This window comes from Solanum lycopersicum, chromosome 9 (assembly GCF_036512215.1).
Source record: "Solanum lycopersicum chromosome 9, SLM_r2.1".
Classification (NCBI taxonomy): Eukaryota; Viridiplantae; Streptophyta; class Magnoliopsida; order Solanales; family Solanaceae; genus Solanum; species Solanum lycopersicum.
In genome coordinates this window covers 580,445-591,115 of record NC_090808.1, presented here as the reverse complement: position 1 = coordinate 591,115, position 10,671 = coordinate 580,445, and the positions used below count along the sequence as shown (strand labels likewise).

Sequence of the window (10,671 nt, the reverse complement as noted above, 5' to 3'; positions counted from 1 at the left end):
TCTCTAATATCAAGACTCTTTATAAGAAAATGGAACATAAATTAGAAAAAACAATTCTTTAATCAACAACTTAAGTTCCTCAAAAGTACATCACACAACTTGTCTATTTATCATTTAGCTCATGAGAAGTGAGAATCGTACTATCACTATTACTCCACTAAATGATTTGATGGTATTGTGCAGATACTCTTCTTCGAGGCAATTTTTGCAGAATGTATATGAAAAGAGCTGATGGAAGAATCTCTACGACCATATAAAATATCATTTTCAACACAGGATGATCCAAATCACGATGAAAACACGATAACACAGCCATAAAACATCTAATAGAGAAACATGTGAAACATAGACTACTCACATATCCATGCTCAATAAGCTTCTTTTTTCCACCTCTCCATTCATCACAATATTGACGTACCGTGATAAATAATCTCCCACCATAGATTAAAACGCCCAAAATTGCAAAAAACGGTATGACTGCTACAAATATCTTCCTAATGAACAACAATTTCACTAGTACTACAGTGTAACTAGTACTCATCCCGATACAAATCCATATACAACCCAGAATCAAGTAGATCACACAATTTATCAAAATATACCAAAATTTGAGCTTACTCGTTGGAAAACATCGAATTTTGTAATATACATCAGCCCAAAACCACACAAGGTGTGTGAATGTTGTAAAGAAAACCAACCCTTGTAGGTCTAAAATCGCGTAATTCATAAGCACGTTTGAACGTAACATAAAAAAATTGTTATGTAATCCAAAAACGATTGCACCAACACCGTTCGCAACAAAATTCATCATATGGAACACTTTTTGTGTTGACCAACCATATAAAGGTATCCTTATATGGATCCTTATTACTTGAATTAGTGCGATAATCGAAACAAGAGAATACAAAGCACAAAGAGTGAAGAAAATTCCATGTTGCCATTGAATGGACTTGTTGATATCGTACCACCAATTGGTAACACTAATGGGGAACGATTCAAGTAGTAAACTCATCATTAATTTCCACCAATTGATGATATCAAGTAGTAAATTCATCATTAATTTTAATCTTTGGTGTTATCAATGTGGAGATTGGTACGTAGGGTTTAGTTTATATAAAGGTTTGCGCAAACGTAACGGTCAATTTCAACTTGAAAAAGATTTATAAAATATACTTCTAATGTTAAAAGGATTTATCATGTGTGCTATTTTTTTAAAAAGCCAAATAATTTACGGGCTTTATATAAAATATTTATGGCATAAAAATTTAATTTATACAACTTAAATTGAAATAGTTACATTATTTCTTTGTATTACTTTGTCAGGAAAATTATTATTTATAATTTTAAATTTCAAACGATATAATATAAAAAATTATTTTAAAATATTTAATGCCAAGTTTTTGTAATGATAGAAAAATATGACATGTATAATATTATTATACATTTCAAATAATTCACATTTATTACAAATTTCAAAAGTATTATTTGTTATGAGAAAAAAGTAATATAGTAGCATTAGAAAGACTACTAATAACAATATTTGAGTATTTTTTACTTATTTGACTCATCGCCAAACAAACACAACTTGTTTCCAATTCTTTTTTGGATTAAAAATTTATGTAAAACAAACTTCTTTTTTTTTTGCAAGCGTATCACTAAGCATGCATGAAGTACAATACGGGGTCGGACTCTTCTGTGTCCGCCCGTTTACATAGAGTTATGTATCGATTGGTCTGTTCATTTTGAATTACGTATTATGAATTTTCAATTTTTAAATACCCTTAATCAATAAGATATTTTTTATTGATGATACATTGTCCACTACTCAAGGCAAGAAGAGCAAAATCTTTTCTACCCCATTGCACAAACGAGATTGAGATGACGAAGTGAATGCGCTAATTGACTTTTTCAAACGATTTAATTTTTTATTTAATCAATAAGAAAATGCTTATAAAATAAATATATGACTTTTCCCATAATTTATTAGTGTAAAAGGATATAATGTAACTTTACATAATACTTATAAAATAAAATCATTAACAACTAACATAAAAAGAACTATACAAATACAATATAAATAAAAAATAAAGACAACAGTATGAATCAAAGGCTTTTAACAAAGATTGTAAGGTACATATATGATTATTTAAGGTTAAGTCATCTTCAATCCTTTATTAAAGTTTTTTATCGTTTTTAAAAATCTAGGGTTTGTGGTTTGTGATTATTTCATCTCTTTCGTATAACACCCTACTAAATATGCATTTAAGCTCTAATTTTTAGTTGTTGTGTGGGTTATATGAGTATATTTTATTGCTTAAATTGCTTTGTTTGATATGATAAAATTTTGAAATAATAATTTTTCCTTATAAAGGAGAATGAAAACATTCTAAAAGAGCGCAAATAGATAATTAAATTCATATAAAAGTTGAATAACTAGACAAATAAGTCCTACGTAACATAATACATGCAGGATACCACGTAGGATACAAATGAATATGTAAGATGCCATATCGGAGTTATGATACGTGCACCTATTTATTCAAGTTCATACAAATTTTTTTAGTCTCATTGTATACTTTCTAAGTTAGAGGACATAAATATAATGTAAAACCTAAGTAAATGACATATTTATGTATTTGCCTAATAAATATCATCCTTAATTAAAAATATATAAACTTTTATCACTTTATTTCTTTATATCCTAACACTTCTTTAATCAACAACTAAATAATTAAAGCACATATATATACCGATAAAATCATAATAATTATTTTTGTTTTTGGAAATAAAAAATCAAATTAAAATGATAATTCAAAACATTTTAACATTTTTTAAAATATTATTTATTGATCGATTTTTGTAAAATCTTTGATACTCACTTTGGGGGTTCAATGGAGAAAAAATGTCCAACTTAGATTAGAGAGAGAAAAAAAAACAAGTCTTTTGCCATTTTCACTCAAAAACTCAAAGAGTGGCAATGGCGTTTCCTCTGCAATTCAACAACCCCATCTCAACTTTTTCATGTTCCAACCTTTATAATGGTAATAGAACTCAACCCTTTAAATTCTTGTGTACTTCTTCTCCACAATCTGATTCTTCCAATAGCAAAGAAGAAGCTATTCAAGACTCATCTTGGTATATGTAAATTTTATTCTTTTGATTTTCTTTCAAACTCAGAATTGGTAATAAAGCTCCAAGCTTGAATGGGTTTGGGGGTTTGTTGATAATGGTGCATATTTGTAGACTAATCATCTCTATCTTCTTAATTAAAGGGAAAATGATAAAGGGTATGTGGTTCTGGTGGAGAAGTACAGGAATGGAACTTTGAAAAGGTATATCTTTTAACTCTTTTTTCGACATTTTGCTTCATTAGTTAAGATTACTGATTGAATGCTACCTATTAAACAAATGTGCTGATTGAATGATGGTCGAATGTGGAGATTACTTGGGACAGTTTAAAGTGAAATAGGATCTCGTGGAGTATTGGTGTGTAGTTAGGGATTGGTTGATAGGATATGGGGGCCATTTGGCTTTTTGCTCAAGATTATTTCCTGATGTTACTAGTGTTGATTCTACTGATAGCGGGTGTAGTTGTGGTTGCTTAAATAATTCCTTGCTGCTTTTGTTGTTTGAGTATGTAATCAAGAATGAATAGTCAGAGGTGGATCCACGATGTAAACATGATGAGTTCGACCTTAAGGTTTTTAGCTCTGAACTCACTGCACCATTAGAAATTATGATTATTGTCTCATAAAACTAATATCTATTAAAACTTTAGTAGTTTCACATATATGCCTACACTCTTGTGTCAAAAACAAAAAATTTCAGCCGGTAGTTGGAACACTACATCCGCCTATGTGAATAGCACTTCATCTTTGCAAAGTGACATGAATACTTATTGGTCTCTCAACTGTTTGACCATGTTAGTATTGATTTCTATGGATAGGTATGTTATAGACAATGACTCTGAAATGAAAATGTTTCTTGAGGAGCATGTACCCACAACTAGTAGATCCCAAGATCTTGATATCTCTGGCATGGAGTTATCTTGGCTCCCTAAGGTTATCAAGGATTTTGTGTTACCATCTGGTTTCCCAGGTAACAAACATCATATTGTTTGTTTCCATTTTCTTCTTCTCTTTCTTATTTCCTTTTTCACTATATTTCTAGTTTTTGTATTCCTACATGCTAAGCGCCTGTTTGACCATTTATATTTTTTGTTATGAAGGGGACATAGGTGTTCTTTAGATGTCTTATATGAACTATCGTTGCAGATACAGTTTCAGATGATTATTTGGACTACATGTTGCTTCAGTTCCCAACCAATGTAACTGGATGGATCTGTCACACGCTGGTGACTTCAAGTCTCTTAAAGGCATGTCAATCTTATTCAGGCCGTTAGTTCCACTTGGGTATGTTAAAGTGCTTGTAAAACCTGCAACTGCTTGCCAGGATTGTGACCTTCTAAATGGAAATCATTGACAAACTACTGAAACAGAGTCTTATATAGTTTTACTTAATTAACTTACAAATCGTTCGGTCTCATGTATATTTGTGAATCATGTTATTACACTCTGTCCAAGTTATATTGGGCTTAGGAGTTGCTAACATATTTTATGATAGTTGGATCCATGCCCACGTGCTTTCAGTTTGATTCGGACTCATCCTGTACTGATTGATATTAACATCCAGGCGGTTGGAGTGGGCTCTTTTTCCGGAACTTCCGCAGCTGCTTCAGCTGCTGCCATCAGGTACTGTTCATTTTCATCAGCTTTTTATCTCACGCAGTGTGGCCTTGACTTTAAGAAATTCAATATTTGTCTCATATGTTATTATAATTCATGCTGATTGCTACTCGAAAACTTGGATAGCATTGTGCTTTTAAGTTCATAGCATGCACTATAGTTTAGTGGCTGTCCTATTGTTTTTGCAGATGGGTTTCAAAGGATGGAATTGGTGCCCTTGGACGCTTTTTCATTGGTCTGGTAGTTTAAAATAAGTATAAGAACAGAGTTAAGGACCTATCTGATTAAAATTGTTAGTAAAGGCTGATGTCTTCCAGGTGGACGGTTTGGCAATCTTTTCGATGATGATCCCAAACAATGGCGCATGTATGCAGATTTCATTGGTAGTGCAGGAAGGTATCACAAATATTTGTCTTTCTTGGGTACATCAAAGTTTATTGGTTTTAGTGAACTGATGACGTTGATTTCTTTTTGCAGTATATTTGATCTCTGTACCCCTCTCTATCCATCTTATTTCCTACCTTTAGCTTCTCTTGGAAATCTTGCCAAGGTATTTAGCTAATAAAATATATAGTTAGTCTTCATGCATCCCTAGGAAATGATTCCATAAGCAATACACTTTGTGTAGAAGTTCTCTATGAATCTGATGTATATCCTAAGTCAATTTTTGGTATTTTTTAAGTAGGCTGTAGCAAGGGGGCTAAAGGACCCTTCATTCCGGGTTATACAAAACCACTTTGCTATCGCTGGAAATTTGGGAGACGTAGCAGCAAAGGTATTACTTGAATATTTCTGCCATAGATCAGATCTAGTGAACTGGACTTGCCGGGTTTGATATTAGCATGATGTTTGAATTCAATAGCACGGTTGTTATATGCTGGTATGCTTTCCTTTCTTTATATCTGCAGTGACTGAGCTTTTGTGGTGAATCAATAAATATAATTATAGTAACTATAGCCTTTTCAACTCCATAAATGTGTTAAATTTGTAAGTTCCGTATTCTTTATCCCTTGGTGCTTTCTTCAATAGGGTGGCCGATGTGTAGTTTCATTGAATGCTCCAATTTACAAGTTTGTGCATGTATTTTGGTATCTCGTAAGATTATTAATGGTTTCAAGCTCGGATAAAGGAAGGTCTTGGTAGTTTGATGACCAGTGTAAAAATAATCTAACTTTAAGTTCTAGTTAGAGATCTGTATCTCCCTAAATGATTTATGCTGAACTTAAGAGAAAGTGTTATTGATAATTTTTCTGGTATTGGAATGACATAGCCCTAATTATTGATATTATAATTATTATGCTGAACTTAAGAGAAAGTGTTATTGATAATTTTTCTGGTATTGGAATGACATAGCCCTAATTATTGATATTATAATTATTTGAGTGAAAGGTAAAATAACCGGGATACTTCAGGTGTGTTTTTGACCTTTCACTCTCTCAATTCTTTTGTTTGATCATTTTACGGATTTCTCCTTGTAACATTTCCGGATAACCTAATATTGATGACAGGAGGAAGTCTGGGAAGTAGCAGCTGAGCTGCTAGGTCTTTCTCTCGGCATACTAGCTTTGGTATGACATATATTTATTTATATGGTTTCAATCTACGTCTGTCACATCAAATGATAACTTTCTAAGGGTCCTCGACCAATATAATTAATCCTCATCTTTTCCATAATAACATATGTATATCTTACTTTTTCTTCTGAAAATATACCGCAGGATACACCTGGTATCTCAAAGTCTTATCCTACATTGGCATTAACATGGTTAAGTGTGCGGATCCTACATCTTTGGTTTCGCTATCAGTCTCTTTCAGTTCTGCAATTCAACACGGTGAGACTTTATTCTTAGTTATCAGTATATACCGAATAGCCATTTTGACTTGCCACAAAATGTTTTTGGCACTACTATCAAGTAATATTTAAAATTCTTGAACACTTTGCCTTCTCTTCATCATCTTTTTTTTTTTCTCGACCCTGGTCCCTGAGCATAAGTTAATAGCAAGAGATAAATCATCTATCTAATAGACCAGAACAGGGGTCCCCATTGTCTGATATATTGGTTCTCTCAGATTTGTGAAAGTTTTTCCTTCTTCAGATATAGGAAACAGCTAAGCGAGGACAAAAAACGATAACGAAACAAGGATTTTGAATTAAGCAACAATCTTCTGAATTTTCCTTGGCTTGTTGAATTCTGGTTACTGTGCTTTTGTGCAGATAAATCTCAAACGGGCTCGCATATTAGTGAACTCTCATGTTTTACACTGTACAGTCCCAGGTAAAATCAGTCTTGCTTTCTCTGAAATCTTCAACTCTATAGGGTAAGTCAGGCCTGTTACTCCATGTGGACCAGGAATCAATGAATGCAATAGGATGGAGAGCATCTTATTGTGGGAAAGATTCTTAAGGCCACGAATTATTTTTGAGATATCTTTGGAGGAGATGATCAATGCGGGCAAATACAGATCCAAGGTGTAGCCTTCTTTGTCCCAAACGAAATCAGAGAACTTTTGGATTCGTACAACGATTTAAAGAAATCATAATTGTGACTGTATTCTTGAAAGGTGATGTTTGATTCATTCTTTGCAGCAAATCAAGAAACTCATTCATATGTACAAGGAGGAAAACTATTTTCTTGTAGTAAATGAACAGAAGGCAGCGGATTTTCAGGTCTTTGTATCTTTCAAGGTATGCACTAATTATAATCTAGTTAAGACAGAACTCTCACTTCACTGGCAATGCTTACGTCTCTTCTCACTTCCCCGCAGGAAGGAGCCTCAAGCCTATCCGTTTTTCGAAGTATATGGCAAACCTATTGGCTATATCAAAACTGGGGCTGGTCAGATAATATCTTTGACCGACTTGAGCAGAGCTTGGTCGAATTGAGAGATAGATTTCCTGATCTATTACAACAACTAAGTGATGCTGGATGGGATACAAATAATTTAAGTTTAAAGGTCCCAAAAGAAATGTCGATCAACGAGCTGAGTTAATTGAGTTTCATCCACTACAACAGTAAACCTACTGTTAAAGTTAAGTAACACAAGCAAGAAAGATTTGAATGGTTCTACGGCTAAAAAGTTGAGGACTGAGGAGAGATGATGTACAACATGTCCCATTAGGGGCACTGGTTTATGGAACAGTTGATTGGAAAAGGTTAGAGATAAACATAAATACAAGCTGATTTATTGACATCGATTGTCTCCATATTGATTGAGAATTATGTGCGTAGCTTTGTTGCAACTAATCAACTTAGTTCAGGCTCAGTGAAGTGATAATCATGTTGTCTTGACAAAGCTCGAGCATAACTTGAAAAATAAGAAACCCTTGTCAATTTGAGAAAAATAATTGTCTTCTGGTTTTTCTGTTTGATGCATTTTTCAAAGATGAACAGAACTTAATACTTTATGTTGCATGTGTTTGAATGTATGAGATATATGTGATTTTTATTGATATCTAAGATAGATTTTGAATACCAGCTCCTTTATTATTTAGTTGTTGATATAATTATTGATCTATATTGTCTAGTTTATTTGTACACTGGATTGTTTGCCTCATAAATTTATTTAACTCTCAAATTTATTATTTCCAGAGTTATATTGTGTTCCTTCTATATGAATACACGTATAATCATCACATGCATGTTAATCGTAAAAGTTTTTCTTTTTCACCATCACATATATATTTTCAATGGTCAGTTAAATTGTTATTAATAATAAATAAATATTCTTGGGAAATAATTATTTAAATCAATTATCATGAAAACAGAGGACCTGTTAATTTATGCGTGTCACAGTCCTACAAGGAAAAGGATTGCGCGGAAAATATTTGAGTTTATTAAAAAAGTTTCCAAAAACGTAATATGTAATATAATCTTGACATTACACTATGATTGATGACCCAAAGTGCATTGCTTTGAGGTATATAAAAACATGGATTTATCTTTGATTTCATATCCACTATCCCTTACGAAGCATTGCCTTGCGTTCTTCAATTATATGGATGCTTCGTCTCTGGCGTCTTAGAAGAGTCAGTTTCATGTTTGTTGAATTGGAGAAAAGCAACAAGTTGAGTTACTTTGGGGTTAAGAGTACTCAAGCTTAGTTTGTATGTGTCACACTGTCACTCTTTTTGCTGTTCATTCTGCTGGCTGCTTTTACTACTTTCTTGCTGCTCGAATTAATGACATTAGTAAAACATGGCTTTCACTGGGAAATCTTCATGATAGGAGTATCTGGAGTCCTTATGTAATGTCTATGGATTGGTCCGTTACAACTCTTACAACAACCGGCTTACACGCGGTTGCTACAGAGGAAATGATGGTTTACATGCTATTTGACCTCGGCCTGACTTCATATATCTTATTGGAAACATGACTAAAGTACTAACTGAAGACGGAGCACTTATTGAGGACATTGCAGTGATAAGAGACGGAGATCATCTAGTTCTTTCTACTTCAGAAAATTAAACACAATTCAAATGGTTTGGTTTGATATTTGAAAAACCTGAACCAACCCGACCATGTACAGTACCCCTAGTTGATGATAGATCACTAACAAGGCAATGTAATTAGCAAATAGAGATAAAAATCAATTACATTCAGAACAAATAAGGGGAGTGTATGAGTTAGGATACATACGATCCAAAATAATAACAAAAGCCATAAAAATGTGAGGTTCAAATCCTGGTTGTATCATCAAGCTAAAAACATCGTCGCTAATCAAAATAGTGGTGTGAGTAGTAGCATTAGCTACTTTTCGCGATAGATTTGCTATAATATGGCCATCTGAATTTGTGATGTTGCAAGTTCGCCTACGAAAAGAACCCTCTACTCTGTAATTTGGCTTCTTTTTCATGTCCATGCCAACAAATACTTGAGCTTGGCATGACGTAGTCGTCATGCTTGCTCCCATCATCGCAAACAAAGATGATGGAGGTTTTCTCATTACGAATAAAGGAGTGGATCCATCATCATCTTCTTCTCCTCTATATCCATTCCATTCGTATTGTAATTGCGCGTTCATCTGTAAATATAAAAGATATATATGATTCGTATAATGATTGAATGTCTATAGCCTTTTAAATTTATCAGTAAATTTCATTAAACATAGTTTACATGAATCTATAATATATAGTTTGTTCTATGTACCTGTGGTCTCAATGTTAAGAGAGGTTTACCCTGTGCGTCCATGAGTACTAGTCCACCGGATCGGCTACCGCGGCTAGCGATGGCCCGGTTCTTCCTTCGGGTATAGTTGTCAACCCGAAAAACTAACCTCCCTTGCTTATCGAACACCGTGAACCCATCCGTACCTTGGAAACTCATACTCGATTTTTTCCAAACCGTGAAAATAGAAGGAGAATCAACTCGTGGTCTACTTGTTATTACACGAGGAGGAAGAAGACGATTATTATTGTTATATTCGCCATCATCGTCTTTATTGTAAACAAGACGTTTGCGTCGCAAAATTTTAGGATGATATGAAGGATGAATTTTTGACATGTAAGATGGTTGTAGTATGCTTGCCCTTGTGGATCTCTTAATAAACATAATTAGATTAGAACAAGATTATAATTATTAATATATATATATAATCTCTTTGATCTAAACATAGTGGAAGATGACGAGTCTTTGTCGCGTTCGAATGTGTTATAAACTTAGTACGCAAAACATTAATTAACTATTCTAATTAAGAATGTTAATTGGAAGACTATTGGTCATGCTACAAGAAGTAATGTATTTATGTGGAAAGAGATACCTATATTATGACTAATTTATATTTGTTTAATTAGCGATAAGAAATTATTAGTGGATGGTATTAAGTCAAGTGGTTATTAACAATGTTAAATATCAGGATCAAATTGAGGTAGGGCCAGCTGGCCTTACAGTCCACTTCCATTATTCCTAGTTACATAAAATAATAATAA

At 33.3% G+C, this 10,671-nt stretch overlaps 2 protein-coding genes and 1 long non-coding RNA gene across 4 annotated transcripts; 1 reads left to right on the top strand and 2 right to left on the bottom strand.

Moving 5' to 3' along the window:
- Positions 1-157: 157 nt before the first annotated feature.
- LOC101252920 (tobamovirus multiplication protein 1-like) lies at positions 158-1,054 on the bottom strand. The gene has a single exon (XM_069289038.1). The coding sequence runs from the start codon at positions 1,052-1,054 to the stop codon at positions 158-160; it is 897 nt and encodes a 298-aa protein (XP_069145139.1).
- Positions 1,055-2,867: 1,813 nt separating this feature from the next.
- On the top strand, positions 2,868-8,218 carry LOC101255128 (protein root UVB sensitive 5). Of its 2 annotated transcripts, none has more exons than XR_743093.4 (15): positions 2,868-3,135; positions 3,273-3,332; positions 3,947-4,098; positions 4,275-4,375; positions 4,693-4,751; positions 4,934-4,980; positions 5,063-5,141; positions 5,223-5,295; positions 5,431-5,520; positions 6,254-6,313; positions 6,464-6,577; positions 6,961-7,021; positions 7,116-7,215; positions 7,333-7,431; positions 7,512-8,218. XR_743093.4 is itself a non-coding variant. In XM_010327789.4 (15 exons), exons 1-15 carry the CDS (start codon positions 2,978-2,980, stop codon positions 7,734-7,736), a joined length of 1,497 nt encoding a protein of 498 aa, XP_010326091.1. In that variant the 5' UTR covers positions 2,871-2,977; the 3' UTR covers positions 7,737-8,218. The 2 variants fall into 2 exon arrangements, 1 of the variants encoding a protein (XP_010326091.1); XM_010327789.4 differs by having other exon boundaries at positions 2,871-3,135; positions 7,097-7,215.
- Positions 8,219-9,312: 1,094 nt separating this feature from the next.
- Positions 9,313-10,463, bottom strand: LOC101255425 (uncharacterized). The gene is made up of 2 exons (XR_011211762.1): positions 9,893-10,463; positions 9,313-9,767 (listed from the first exon to the last, which is right to left on the bottom strand). It is a non-coding gene; the product is annotated as an uncharacterized lncRNA (long non-coding RNA).
- Between the last annotated feature and the right edge of the window lie 208 nt (positions 10,464-10,671).

Coding starts and splice junctions, on each gene's coding strand:
- LOC101252920 (XM_069289038.1), bottom strand. CDS start 1,054: ATGAATTTACTACTTGATATCATCAATTGGTGGAAATTAATGATGAGT.
- LOC101255128 (XM_010327789.4), top strand. CDS start 2,978: ATGGCGTTTCCTCTGCAATTCAACAACCCCATCTCAACTTTTTCATGT. Junction 3,333..3,946: donor AGGAATGGAACTTTGAAAAG/GTATATCTTTTA, acceptor TTCTATGGATAG/GTATGTTATAGACAATGACT. Junction 7,432..7,511: donor AGGTCTTTGTATCTTTCAAG/GTATGCACTAAT, acceptor ACTTCCCCGCAG/GAAGGAGCCTCAAGCCTATC.